The sequence below is a fragment of the Convolutriloba macropyga genome, chromosome 4 (genome assembly GCF_964194025.1).
Source record: "Convolutriloba macropyga chromosome 4, txConMacr16.3, whole genome shotgun sequence".
NCBI lineage: Eukaryota > Metazoa > Xenacoelomorpha > Acoela > Convolutidae > Convolutriloba > Convolutriloba macropyga.
The window spans coordinates 55,407,181-55,422,934 of record NC_134471.1 but is presented as its reverse complement, the minus strand read 5'-3'; the positions used below and the strand labels follow the sequence as shown (position 1 = coordinate 55,422,934).

The 15,754-nt window shown below is 33.9% G+C and overlaps 1 protein-coding gene across 2 annotated transcripts in view; it reads right to left on the bottom strand.

The window, feature by feature from the left end:
• LOC142337764 (dynactin subunit 4-like) overlaps positions 1–15,754 on the bottom strand; it is a 618,078-nt gene that overhangs the window by 18,374 nt on the left and 583,950 nt on the right. For both annotated transcript variants that reach the window (XM_075387261.1, XM_075387262.1), the window contains exon 10: positions 13,655–13,841. In XM_075387261.1, the coding sequence (XP_075243376.1) occupies positions 13,655–13,841 (187 nt within the window). The remainder of the gene's footprint in view (positions 1–13,654; positions 13,842–15,754) is intronic.

Sequence of the window (15,754 nt, the reverse complement as noted above, 5' to 3'; positions counted from 1 at the left end):
AGTAGATATGTGTAGATTATGAGTTTACTTAAATCGATTGAGATTTGATCATACTAGAAACCAGTCCAGGGAACATGTATATAAGTATAATATTCAGTTATAAACTATACCAGTGAAACTGCTTAACAGATTAGGGTATAAAAAATAAGAAAAAAGTGAGAAATATGCAAATTATATTGCCTACTAAAAATTTAAAAATTTCTGAGTTAAGCTGGTATTTTGCTTCAATATATTTTTCTCAACTTGGTTTTACGTGCTTTCTACACGATCTACCTAGTTACACTAGTATCTTGGATACGTCCACTGAAGTCAGTGGGGATAGAACCCGAACTATCCGTCTGATAATGTATAATTACCCGCTTAACTCGATAATAGTGGATTGTATTAAATAAGACAGAAATGATATTATTGATAAATAAAATCGCTTGTTTCAGAAAAAGACATTATTTTCTGTATAAGAGCAATTTAAGTCATGCAAAAACAGAGAATTCAGGCGTGAAAATGTCAGCCGAGAAGTGAAATCGAAAGAATGTTCTCGAACAAAACGGTTAAGCAAAAGTTTTGCATAAATATACAGAACTTTAAAATAATTGCCTCAAACTTCGTTCGAGAGCAATTAACAAGATGAATGGATCTATAGCGGACAGCTCGGCCTAGAAATAGAGGAAGGTCTGAAATGAATTAAAATCGGTCGAAAGGTAGCCTGATTTTCACGTACGAAATGATTACTGTAGTTGGCAGAGTTAACATAAGGCAAGTCCAAGTTGAAACCAAGTCGCACACTACACAATGAAGCACTAAAAAAAGTTTTACCACCTCTCCAAAAGCAAACCGGAGTGACTCCTGAATCAACAATTACTTCATTAACTTCTCAGGAGAGAGGAACCGTTTTGCTAAGCATGCAAATAATCTATTGCCAACTTGTACTGTTTATTGATAACCCTGTACAATTGATAAACCTTGTGTATAGATGGTCTAACTACTTCTTTGAAATTTAAGTAGCAGCATTTTGTCACCAATTAGAGAGCGGAATAAAGTTCAACGACGTACAATCCTGAATGAAAGCAATTTAAACACTGCTCGACATTGGAATAGCGAAGAGAGACAAAATTTACCGGATACAATTTATAACAGTGAAAAAAAACCTAGAACACAAAAACGGCTGGAAGAACGCAGAACTGTCTTCTGAAAGGTTTATCAGGAGTAATATTTTTCTTTGTATCTAACATTTTAGCCTAAAGATGAAGCAAAAAGTAATAATTTTGACAAATTTCAAAGCTTTTGACAATTATATTTCCCAAGTTTTGCCTTTAAACACAGAAAATGGTTGTTTAATTGCTTGATCCGACAATTTTAGCTCAAAACATGCCAAATTTATCAAAATTCGGCCTTTTTACAATCTTTAGCCCAGTTTAAATATTCCGGAAATAGACAGCTAAAAACTGATGAAGAATTTTCGAATAAACTCAAAAGAGGGCTAGTTTTACTTATGCTTTATAACATTTTCTAGAAAATTTTTTTGCTAATTAAAACTTATAATCCAATATGAATACTTTATTTTAAATTTATTGAAACTTTTGTAGCCAAATGACCTACTTCGGTTACATTTGGAAAAATTGTTAAATTTTTTATTTTGGAAACAATTAAACGCACATCAATACAAAGGCTAGCATTAGTCTTATCGTTCTCATTGACGATCAAAGTTGTTATGCTATTGGGGCTGTCTTTTTTATAAATTGTTTCTGAAGTTTTCATTATTAATAGGTCATTTACAGACCAGAATAGTTCCCTATCAAATGTCAATTACTGACAGCTCATTTTGCGTGAAAATGAAACCCAATGATCACCTATGCTTTTGGGAGAACACTGGCTGCGAATAGCAACACAATTAAAAATGTATTACTGAATTTTGGTCAATAGCGTTTGGTTTATGCTGAAACAGTTTTCTGCAAAATGATTGAATTTTTGATTTTTGCGTGTAATTGCCGTTCTTTAAGGTTCTATTTATAACACATTTTGAATAATGACAGTTCGCAGTATTTTCTTCCGTAGATTTGAAGAAGGTATTCAATGATTTCGGTTGATAGCTAATGGTACTAATGACCCTGAAATAAATTGTTCTGAAAAACTTGAAATTTTTTAACTGACCCTTTTTGTTCGTCTGTTTACACGCCAGAAATGTCTCGTTAATGACAATTCGCAGATACTTTTTGGTGAACCAAACAATCCATTCATAACTTTTGTTGCAGCTGATGGTTTAGTGGATATGGAAATAGGTGAAATCATAAAAGTGATTTTTGATACTGGTCAAGGCTTGGTTTCTTTTTATTTTTCCCTACAGAGTCCCCCTAAAATGAGCACTCATTGATATTCAAAAGAGAGCCCATTGAACATTGAACACTTAACATAATTTTTTCCATTGAGAGCTTTAATGGATCTATTCTGTCCCAACCCCCCCCCCCCCCCCCAGTGTGTCTTATGAACCCCAGTTACAAATTATTTGTTGTTATATAGCACGTTACTATGTAAGAAAAAAGCAAGTGCGCCTGGGGGACAAAAAAGATTTATGCCCACTAAGCTGGGTGGGCCGAAACAGAATAGATCCTCTTTAACAATGATTTCTTTGTAAAATTGTTTCTGGAACATCCAGTTCTGCTAGAATTCGCTCTCATCTTGTAGTCTTATGGATTAGACTTCACATTTTAGAGGTACAACTACCTGGATCTTTTCCTTTGTGCCCCCAGTATGTTATACAACCCCCCATTACACAGCCCGCGTCATTACACAGTAGATCATTATCTAATAATTTAGCACGTGCATACGGGGTTGCAAAGAATATGCAACCAATAAACCGGGGGTACAAACAGAAAAGAACTCTTTCTCTGAATCTCTAATTTACTCTTTTCATTTGAATATTTATGGTTGTTATGAACATTGAAAATAATTGATTTATACAAAAACTCAGTGAAATTTTGAGCATCGCCATTTTTTAATCAAATTTCTGCAAATTTAAAGCATAATCTAAAACATAGTCTCCAATAAGGATTAGTAAGTGGTAAACTCAGCTTCTCAAGAACTTATAAGTTAATCCATCCACTTTTTAGCTGAAAATTTATCCATGTTATTTCAAAAAATATTTGGTTTGAAAAAACAAGTTTTAGAATTTGCCAGTTCTTTTATTTTACTTCTGTCAGTTTGTAGTCTAAACCCAGCAAAAACAACTTGCATTATCTTTCTAGAGACCAAAAATATATATCATAACCGACTAACGACGGGCGAATTGCTCTCAAACGACCGGCGAGCGGTTGGTTTCGTCAAGAGCAAGCCACGGTTTAGTGTCCTCCGGTCGCTACCTCTTTATCCCGTTTCTGAATACGAAAGTCAAATGAGTCAGACGAAAAATCGGCCCAGCAAAAAATTGCATAAAAGAGACAAACAGGATTAATATGTTTGCTACAAACTGCTTTTGAGAGCAATTAACAATGGTTTCCTAAAAGTGCCTGTTAGATCATTTATGATAAAAAACATTTCAACTATAACTCATTGATAATGAGGATCAGAGATGGAGACATTACGCCACATAACAGCAGCTGAAGTGCAGAATTAACAGAGAGAGAGAGAAAGAGAGAGAGAGAGAGATAAAACGTAAACGAGAAAGAGAAGGAAAGAAACCCTAACCGAAAGAGAGAAGGAGACAGGAATATCTTCCATGGTTGGATTCGACACTGCAACTTCTAGTTTTCCAACCTTGTTAATGAATCCTATAGAAAAAAACTGAAAGACAAAATTTAAAAAGTTTCGAACTTCGCAATAAAAGAATCAAAACAACTTTTTGTCTCGAAGGTTCTGCCAAGTAACCCATCTCCGAGAGTTAAAAAGTTTTGTTCGCCAGTAATGGTCTTTAAACTCAGAAAAGGACGAAAAATATTGAATATTTGAAAAACAAATGCCGTTCTTTTTGAGGTTCTTTTTATAACACATTTTAAATAACGACAGCTCCCAGTATTTTCTTCCGTAGATTTAAGGAAGGTTTTCAATGATTTCCGCTGATAGTTAATGGTACTAATGTCCTGAAAATTTTTCTTTTCTGGAAGGCTTGAAATTTTTGAACTGACCCAATTTATTTGTCTGTTTACACGCCAGAAATGGGTCGCTAATGACAATTCTCAGATACTTTTTGGTGAAACAAACAATCCATTCATTACTTTTGCTGCAGCTGATGGTTTAATGGCTTTGGCACTATGTGGAATCATAAAAAGTGGACTTTTGATACTGGTCGATGCTTGGGTTCTTCTTATTTTATCCCCGAAGAGTCCCCCCTAAAATGAGGACCCATTGATATTCAAGAGAGCCCATTGAACACTTATTTTTTCCGCTGATGGCTTATGGTCTGGCTTTAAATGTATTCTTTGTAAAATTACTTGGAATTTCCAGTTCTGCCAGAATTCGTTCTCAATTTTGTAGTCTTATGGATTATACTTCACTTTTTAGAGATCCAGTTACCTGGATCTTTTCCTGTGCTCCCCTCTATGTTATGCAACCCCCCATTACACAGCCCGTGTCATTACACATTAAATCATTCTCTAATAATATAGCACGTGCGTATGCAGAAGGAAATAATATGCAACCACTAGACTGCGGGCACAAACAGAAAAGATCCAATTATCTTTCTCTGAACCTCTAATTTACTCTTTTCATTTGAACATTTATGGTTGTTATAAACTTTGAAAATAATTGATTTATAAAAAATCAGTGAAATTTTAAGCTCACATTTTTTAATCAAATTTCTGTCAACTTAAAGCATAATCTAAAAACTTAGTCTACACCAAAGATTAGTAAGTGGTAAACTCATCTTCTCAAGAAGTTATAAGTTAATCCATCTAATTTTTTGGATGCTTTTAACATTTTTGTCTCCTGCTATTTAGACTTTTGTCTGCTTTTAGTCGATGCCATTTTGACTTTGTTATTAAGTGGTTGTAAAATAGATTTTAAATTTTGACCAATTGTTTTAGTTTGTTTAATTTGCTTTTTGTCTTGTTTTCTAGTATCATCGGTGGCAGGTCTCATGAATGCTACAAGTTGGCATTATTTAATTCATTATCGCAATGATGACCGGTCCCAATGGCTCCCAAGGGGTTACATCATAATCTAAATACTACTTTTAGTTGATGTTTTTTACGCCCCCTTTTTTATTCTGATTTGGTTGACCTGTCACCGAATATTACGGCCGGTCCCACCTGCTTTGAAGTGAAGTACAATTTGAATTGTTCAGTTTAGCTTTTCTCTGATGATATTTTGACTTGAGTAGTGTTTTTCAAAATGGAACATAGCTGGCAGATTGCCAGAAAATAGCCGCAATAGCTTCGTAGATCTGCAGTCTAAAAAAAAACAGTAAAAAAGACAGACCAAAAAAATTCGTTTTTTCATTGAAGGCTGATCTGTTATATTTTGATTAAAAATCGGTATAAGTTATTGCTGCCTCTATTAGCTGATCTCAAATAACCTTCATTTAGAGTGACACACACCCATTTGACCTTTTCTCTTTGAATTAAAGTAAGTAAAAGTCAATTTCAAAGTGAGGAAGTCATTTTTGAGAGTGAGGTAAGTCAAGTGTGACCAAAAATTTAATCACGCGCATGAACAGAAAAACTCGCTCCACTAAGAGCGAAAAATGACGTAACACATGCAATTCAGTTGAAATTGCATGAACGAATGAACAAAAAGTGGCTGTGACGTCATATGGTCGTAACAAAAATCATGACGACGAAATAAAAAAACATAGCCGGAAGAATTCCGGAAGCGACTCGAAGCGTCAAAACTTCACTAACAAAGCTGTAATTGCAGCGGAAGCCACTACCTTTTGTATTGAACCTTTAACTCCCTACCTCTCCAGGTCTGCTCTAAAAATTGGTGAAACTTAAACCACTCTCAACAAAGAAACAAAATGCAGCAAAATTTTATATTATTGAAAACTTTTGGTAACGTTAAAAAAACCAAAAAAATTAAGGTGGTCATTAACCCGATAGTCTGAAAAAGCAAACAAGGTTACCAATAGCCCTCAAATAATTCGTGATTCTAATCTGAAAAAGATCGCGAAAGCAAACGGCAGATAATAAAATTAGAAACCAAGTTGCTCAAATTTAAGAATCAGAAAACACCTATAGTTACACTTCTAATCACTGCCATTAGGACAAAACAACACACACCTGCTCCGTGTTGTATATATGCTAGACAACATGATTTCATTCAAAATCAAAATAAAATTGATCATAGAAAAGACATAAGCAGAAGAATATTCAGAAGCAAAATCTCATTTAAATTAATACCAAGTCCGCAAGAAAGCTGCTGTAAATAGTCATAAGTGGAAACTTTGAAAAAAGCTTGCTATCAAACTCTCAGTACTGCCTTATGTTGAATGAAATCAATTGCAAACCAAAGAAATGACGAAAATCTAAGAAAAAGCTGAAATCATTCATTTTTTACAACTGAAAAAATCAATATACCGACAATAAATGTAGGTGCGAGGACAAAGCTAGAAAGATACTTACTACAATGTGAAGAATATGGGCACAATGTAAGGAACACCGTAACAAAACGACATTCTTGATTTTTGAAAGTTAAAAATTAATTTTAAAAAGTCAAGAAAAACGAATACATTTCATTGTTCACCTTTCAAGACACAGAAAAGATAACTAGTCATCCGATACAAAGATCTATCCTCCTGAAGAGATCAAAAAAATAGGAAAAAGCAAAATTCATAAATATGAAACATTGAAACATTTTGCAAAAAAAAAATGTTCAAAGAACTTTAAAGTTAAGACCGCATTTATGAAAAAAATTTTGACTGTTTTTTCAAAACTTAACGCCAAAAAATGATTGTATTGTTACTGAAACGAAAATAAAGTCCCTCATGTTGCACAAAAAAATTATTTCTAGCAATTACAACCAAAATATAAACAAAAAACTGACGAAAATTGGAAAAAAAACTACCAAATTCGGATTAGCATATGTACAATTTTGTGAAACAAAACGACATCAAGGTAGAAAGATGCGTTGAGTATATGAATTATCAAAGAGAAGCTGCCATTTTACTGATTTTTGACAAAAAGACGGTTAAAAGATCCAAAAATGAAGAAATTAATAGAAAAAAAGCCAAAAATTAACTAAAAAATCAAGAATTATGTGCCAATTTTCAACTTGAGACGCATTTTTAGGCTCTGCAAAACACTTTGGCATCAATTTCCGAGGTTGACATTTTAATATAGTATCGAATAAAATTTATTTCTACAAGAAACCAAATTAGAAGCAAAAAAAATTGGGCCACTTAGACGAAAAAACGGCTTAAAACGGTAATCTATATGTGCAATTCAGTCAAAAACTACTTTTCAAAGTCAAAAAGTCATTCGCTAAACGCAGCGCATGATCAAAAAACTTCTCTCGCTTAGCGAAAATCTGTTCACCAAGACAGCTTTTCTCACTTTTGCTTTTAGGTCAAAATGCCGCGTGAACAAATCTACTTCCTGTAAAAAAAAAAAAACCGAGAGAAAACCAATACTCCTCTTCGAGTCGTAAAAAACCAAGAGAAGGCCAATAATAGCCCCAGCTATCGCTGTGCGGCTATTAATAATGAGTTTGGCCATAATTAAAGTTTTATTACCGGCTTTATTAAAATCAATTAGTAGTTTGAGTTTGAAGCAACTCTTTTTTCATTCACCAATTATGTTCGAACAGTGGGTATTTTTGAACGTTTTCTTTCTCTTTCTCATTTGGTAGACAGTTAAGTCAAAAAAGTGGATAACAGGGTCGGAAGATTATATGCAAACGCACATTACCGAGCCTCCTTATTACAAATGTATGCCGAGTATGATAGAAAAATCTCATCACGCGATTGAATTAAAAAATTTCTCAAGCTCATCTTCCGTTAATTAGAGGAAAAATTCTTTCAATATCAATTATTCCATTAATTTCTACATTTGAAAGCTTTCAAAAGTTTAACATAAACCGACTAACGCAGGTCAAATTGCTCTCGAACGACAGGCGGGGAAATTTAATTCAGAGGGGGTGTAGGTTAAATAATTCTTATCGGTACAAAAAGTCCCGAGCAAGGACGCTTCGAACACCCGATCTCCTCCATACTAGCCACTAGCATTAACCACTCGGCTACCATGCCCAAGTTAAAGCTCTTTGCAATCGTGATCTATGCCGTTTCCATAGAAAAGACACTAAGGATGCCACTATTAGCCTTATTACCCTAAATAGACACTTACTTCTCCGAAGACGCCCGTACGCCAACTGGCTCAGATGATAGTTCACAACGCAAAACCAGAAAATAATGACGACAAATATAACCACACAAAGAGAGAAAGCAAGTCTTATAATATTATTCGATCTCGCACTAAAAACTTTTAAATACATTCTAGTCGGCCAACTTTCAACAATTCAATAGTACTATTAAAGCACTCATATAACTTCTTGAAGCTAGATCACAGCGGTTGAAAACATTTAACATTTTACTCGAAAATTCGATTTTCTGTCTAGCTTACAAAAGCCATCTGCATTAAAAAAAACATAGCTGGCAGATTGCCAGAAAATAGCCGCAATAGCTTCGTAGATCTGCAGTCTCAAAAAACAGTAAAAAAGACAGACCAAAAAATTCGTCTTTTCATTGAAGGCTGATATGTTATATTTTGGTTAAAAATCTGTATAAGTTTTTGCTCCCTCTATTAGCTGCTCTCAAATCACCTTGATTTAGAGTGACACACACCCATTTGACCTTATCTCTTTGAATTAAAGTAAATAGAAGTCAATTTCAAAGTGAGGAAGTCATTTTTGAGAGGTAAGTCAAGTGTGACCAAAAATTTAATCACCCGAAAGAAGAAAAAAACTCGCTCAACTAAGAGCGAAAAATGACGTCACGCACGTACTTCAGTTGAAATTTCATGAACGAATGAACAAAAAGAAGATTTGAAGTGGTTGTGACGTCATATGGTCGTAACAAAAATCGCGACGACGAAATTAAAAAAAACATAGCAGAACAAGTCCTGAAATACAATTCAAAGAATTAAATGAAAAACTTAGAAGTAATTTACCTGACTAGCAGATCAATTGAACAATGCAAGCCAAATCAAAAACAGAATCATCTCAAAAAATTGAGAAACAAAATGAAATAAACTAAACAAAAATATACTCATTGCTAAAACTCTTGAAGCTTTTACCCCTTAGGAAAAATTTGATCCCCTTGAATATACTTATTTCAAAACCATGTTCACAAATAAATTTAGTTTTTGAAATCGGACCAGTATTATATCTGCATGACCTGAAAAACATTCATTGGCCCTTGAAACTCGAAAATGACTGAAACAAAAAAATGAAATCAATTGCAAATTTCAATGAATTGTTGATGAAAATCATGACATTAATACCTCCAGAAGAATTTCTGTGTCTCTAGAGGCTTTACAGTACCCCAATTCCGAGCCCTAAAAAACTCATGGGCTCAAAGATCGAGAGACAATAATTTTTAGAAAAAAAATCAAATTTCAAAAATTAGAAATTCGTTCAATTAAAATGTTGAAAACCATTCAATTGCCCCCTAGCAACTATTTAATAACGTACGATCAAACCTTGGATGAGGCTACCTGGTTACTGAGGCAAGAAAAAATGAATAAAATACAAATGTTTTGAAAAGACTTGAAAAATTTGCAAATTTTGTCAAAAATAATCTAAATTTCGAAAAGCTAAATTGTTGAAAACAAATCAAATGAAACTAAAAAAACTGAAAAAAATACAAATATTTTGGAAAAAAACGAAAGAAATTGCAAATTTTATCAAAAAATTTCAAAAATTCGAAAGGTTAAGTTGTTGAAAACAAATTTGTTGAAACTAACAACTATGCAGTAACTTTTTTTAAATCAAACTATGCAGTAACTTTTTATCAAACTATGCAATGGAATAAGTTTTCTGACGCTTGAGAATGGATAAATATTAAAAATTGGCAAAAACTTTAGAAAATGTTGCAAATTTTATCAAAAAATGCTAAAATTCGGTACATTAAAAAGTGGAAAACCAATCCATTATTACTAAAAACTATGCAGTGCTCTATAACCAAACCTCAAAGGAGATTCCCTTGCCCCAGAAGCGGGAGAAACTCAAAAAATTTCAAAATTTTCAAAAAACTTGAAAAAGTTTGAAAACAATAGTATTATTTTGCGTGTTTGTGTTTGTAGTAAACATATAGCTCAAAAAATGGTCATAACAAGTACTTTTGTCTCGCAAAAGGCCTTCATCTTCAGTTAAAAACTTCAACTTAAGACTAATCAAACAAAAAACTCAAACATACCCGGCAGATTGCCGGAAAATAGCCGCCGTTGATTCCAATAAGCATGACTGGGATTGAAATAACAGAAGATATTGAAAAAAAAAGATTTTCGTACAAACATTTTTTTTAAGTCCGATTTATTTTGATGGCATTTCGTAGTTGAACATACTTCTGTTTCTTAGAGAGAGGCTACAGGGGCTACTATCAATAACAATCAGCATTAGAGAGAGGTAACTAATACTTATAGGACCGACGTTCAAATAGCGGGCATCTAAAATTGGGCTTTATGGGTTTATCCCGTTTCTATTTCTGACTTCAATTTTTTATACTGACTGTTCATTTTGAATTGCTTTGCTGAGCAACTGATGTTCAAAATCAATTTTAGCAGAATGAGAGAAGAGAGAAACTAGCCTAGAGAAGTCAAAAAGATTTCACGCAAAATGTTGAAAAGGCGGCAAAATGAGGTAAAGCGAAACATTTTTTTATTCGACGAAGTAAAAAAACATAGCAGGACACGTCCTGACGTACAATTCAAAGAATTTTCATTGATTAAACACAAAAACTAGACCTAGAATGGACTATGAGTGAATTGAGAAAACCATTTTATATCAGATAAAAATAAGAAAAAACAGAAAATCAATGTCAAAATGCCGCATGTGAACAAAAAAAAAACACTAGCGAGAAATGAAAATTTAATTCAAACAAAAAAACTAGGTCTAGAATGAGCTGTGAATGGATTGGGATAACCACTTACAAAAAATCCGATCCAAAAAACGAAAAAAAAACAGTAAAAATCAGAGTGAAATTGCCGCATGTGAACAAAAACCACTTCCGAGAAACCAAATTTTTGTTCAAACACCGTTTTCTCACTCTACTTTAAAATAAGAGCGAAAAAAATTCACGCCGCAAAACCACTCGCTTTTTCGCTCAATTTCCTGTTTCGGCGTGACCAAAATCACCACTCCAATTTGACTTCAAAAATCATGAAAATGTGTGAACAGATCTTAAAAACATAGCCGGAAGAATTCCGGAAGCGACTCGAAGCACCAAAACTTCACAAAAAGCTGAAGTCATTACCTTTTGTATTAAACCATTAAATCATTACCTCCCCGGGTCTGATCTAAAAATCGGTGAAATTTAAACCACTGTCCCCAAGAGAAAGAAAATGCAGCAAAATTTTATTATTGAAAACGTTTGGTAACGTTAAAAAAGTCTGAAATTTTCAGGATGGTCAAAAAACTGACAGCCTGACAAAGCTGACAGGGCCATCAATTGCCCTCAGATAATTAATGATTCTAATCTGAAAAAGATCGCGAAAGCAAACGGCAGATAAAAACTTTTCAAAAAAGACAGGAAAGTCAAAATTATTCAAAAAAGAGTGCTCTAAGAATCAGAGAACCACTACAATTAGATTTCTAATCACGGCAATTAAGATAAAAAATAATACATGATTCTTCCTTGTTGTATATATATGCTAGACAACATGATTTCAGGCTAATTCAAAAATTAAATTAATCATAGAAAAACAAAAGCAACAGAATAATATTCAAAGGCAAAAAATCGTCGAAAAACAATACCAAGCCCGGAAGAAAATTGCAATGAATAGTAATAAGTAGAAATGTTGGAAAAGACTTTCTAGCAAAGTCCCAGTACTGCCTTATTTTGAATTAAATCAATTGCAAACCGAAGAAAGCAAGATCTAAGAAAAAGCTGAATTCAGTCAATTTTTTAGCAACTGAAAAAATCAATATATCGAATATAAAAGTAGGTGCCAGAACAAAACTAGAATGATACAAACAAGAATGTGAAGAATATGAATACAATGTTAGGAACACCGTAACAAAAAGACAAATTCTTGATTTTTGAAAGTTAAAAATCAAATTTAAAAAAATCAAGAAAAACGAGTACATTTCATTGATCAGCATTCGAGACATAGAAAAGACAACGAGTCATTCGAGACAAAAATCCAACTTGCTGAACAGAATAAAAAAAGATCAAGCAGAATTCAGACATACAAAACAATGAAGCATTTTGCAAAAAAGTGGCCAAAAAATATTAAAGACTGCATTTATGAAAAAAATTATCTGTTTTTTCAAAAACTTAACACCAAAAAAATGATTCAATTTTTATTGAAACGAAATTATAGTCTCTCATGTTCCCCAAAATACTATTTCTAGTAATTAAAAGCAAAATACAAACAAAAAACTGAAAAAAATTGGCAAAAAACTACGAAAATCGGATTAGCAAATGTACAATTTTATGAAACAAAATTACATCGAGGTAGAAAGAGGCATTGAGTATATGAATTATCAAAGGGAAGTTGCCATATTAACTGATTTTTGACAAAAAGACGGTTAAAAGATCCAAAAATGAAGAAATTAATAGAAAAAAAAGCCAAAAATTAACTAAAAAATCAAGAAATATGTGCCAATTTCGCATTTGAAACGCAATTTCAGGCTATGCAAAATACTGTGCTATCAATTTCGGGGGTTTACATTTCAACATAGCATCAATTAAAAATTATTTCTACAAAAACCAAATTACAAGCAAAAAAACTAGGCCACTTAGACGAAAAAACGGCTAAAAACGGTTAACTATATATGCCATTCAGTCAAAAATTACTTTTCAATGTCAAAAAAACATTCACTAAACGCAGCGCATGATCAAAAAACTTCTCTCGCTCAGAAAAAATTAGTTCACACTGCAATTTTACTCGCTTTTGCTTTTAGGTCAAAACATCGTCTGAACGAATAGTACTTCCGGTAAAAAAAAAAAAACCTTAAGAAAACCAATACTCCTCTTCGAGTCGTAAAAAAAAAAGACAGCGCCCCAATACAATTCAAATTCTTTGAATTGTAAAAATAGGAGCGCTATAATAGCCGGCTGAGAAGATGAGGGCGGCTATTAAAAACACAAAAAACATGAAAGATTGCACCATTTTGAGCCCAAAACTGCTAAAAATGACCTTTCAACCGTAAATTAAGGCCATCCCAGCGGCTGCACCACTCTAAGCACTCAAAGGACGACTAAAGACCACTTTGGACCTCTAATGAAACTTAATGCCCGCTGGGCTTTACCTGTTTATCCCGTTTTGGAAGATCAAATTCGTTGAAAAATGTGTGAGCACATCTTAAAAAAAACACAGCGCCCCAATACAAGTCAAATTCTCTGAATTGTAAAAACCAAGAGAAGGCCAATAATAGCCCCAGCTATCGCTGTGCGGCTATTAATAAAAAAAACTTGGATCTATTCTTCCCACCCTCCCACTAGTATTTTTTATGACTCCTAATCGCAAATTAAGCGTTGTTAAATTGCGCACATATGATGACCGAAACTAACATTAGTGTTTATTTCATCAGCCAGATCACCGATATTCTCTTCCTTCGAACTATGTTCACAGTCGATTGGAGTAATTCTCACTCGAATGACAAAGTCAGTTGGGTTCGTGATTGACAAGACACAAGTTGATTCTTTCTCGATGTCCATAGAGGGCTGCGAGGCCAGACGGATCTCAGGCACGAAGAACCTAAAAATTATTTTGCAAATGAACAACTTAAAAAGTGCTGCTAAAAAAGTCCTTTACAAAACGCAATTAAGCACAATTAGTTGGTTTTTTGGACGGTGAAATTTTACTACTTTTTACAACAGCAGTAGCAAGGAAAACTCACCGAAATGCACACCAATTGATAACACAGCCGGTAGATTGCTGGAAAATAGCCACCGTTGACGCACATCGGGATTGAAACAGAAAAAGAAAAAGCGACAAATTGACTGATTTTTTTTTCTGTATTTTTTTTCCAGATCCAAGAAGTGTTCTGATTTGGCGTGCAGTTTCAGTTAGATTCTAAAACTATACTTAATTCATCTTCTAAACTGAAAGCTAATAAGATTAATACCAATGTCAGCTAGCAAACATTCTAATGAACTTTGATAACCTAATTCTCAATGACTTAATAATGATCGGGCTTTACCGGTTTCTCCGGTCTCTTTTGATCTTGATCTTTCGATTTTGACAGTATTCATCACATTGCGTAATTGAATGCGTGAAAGAATTGAAAATCCATTCAGTTGAAACAGTGAGTGAAGTAAGTCAGAAGTCCAACGTGAAAATCGTGACATGTAAAACGGAAAACGTTAACAATAAACTTGTGAACAAAAAACCACCAGCGAGAAGTGGAAATTTGGTTCAAACAAAGATCTAGGCCTAAAATGAACTAAGAATGGAGTGACCGTTTTCTCACTGTAATATAAAATTAGAGCAAAAAAACTCACGCCGAAAAACCAATTGCTTTGTCGGACCACTTCCTGTTTCGGCGTGATCAAAATCATCACTCCAATTTGACTTCAAAAATCATGAAAATGCGTGAAAAGATCTTTAAAAAAAACACAGCGCTCCAATAAAATTCAAATTCTTTGAATTGTAATAAAAAAGGAGAGCGCCTAAATAATAGCCGTTTGAGAGGCTGACGGCGGCTATTAATAACCTTCATGAAAGATTTTTCGAGAATTTTAATTTTTTGGTTACTCGAGAAAAACAAAGCTTATTTTTTCTCTTTTCGCCTCAAGTACGCTGCTTATATGGGCATCACAGGTGTAAAAAGATATTTCAACATCGGGCGAATTGCTTTCAAACGACAGTTGGCTTCGTCAGTAACTAGCTGCCGCTAGGGACGCTAGCTTTAGCTTAACTGAGGGGGTGGGAGCATGTGACGGCAGGGGGAGCGGGTGGAGTGTTGGGGAGAGTGGTTAACGTGAGTGTGTGTGTGTGTGGAGAGGTGGGGGTTAAGAGGAAGTGGTCAAACTCTAAGAACTGCTCTTCACACCATAAATTTATGTCTCGTAATGTTCGTAAATTGGTCAAACATAACACACACACGACCATCAGATAAAAAATTGCTCTTGACTGACTGCCGATGGGTCGGCGCTTTGATTGTATCCAGATTAAGCTTACAGAGGTTGGGATAAAAGGTGGATTTAGGATGATGAAGGCCGATAATTGGAGAGAGAAGTATTAATTTCCGGGATTTACCTGTTTAATCAGTTTCTTTTGATCAAAATGCAAATAACTCGAGACAGCAAACAAATATTTTAGAAAACGACAAAAGGTCAAGCAAAAATTTTGATAACAAAGCCGCACATGCGTACAAAAAGTCTTTCAACATTTTCTGTCATTAAGAGCCGCTCTTGCGTACAAAAAGTGCTTCAACGCTGCAACAGAAAAATCAATCAAATTACAATTACATTTTAATATCAAATCTTTCTTAAAAAAACAAAACTTCAATGAACCGATCTTTATAGGGGATTTTTTTGCTTAAAAAGTAAGATAAATTAGTTTCATTCAAGCCAATATAAAAAAAATAACCGACTAAGGTCAGGCTAATTACTCTCAAAAGACTGGCGAGCGGTTGGCTTTGTCTTTAGCTAGCTACGGTTTAGGGA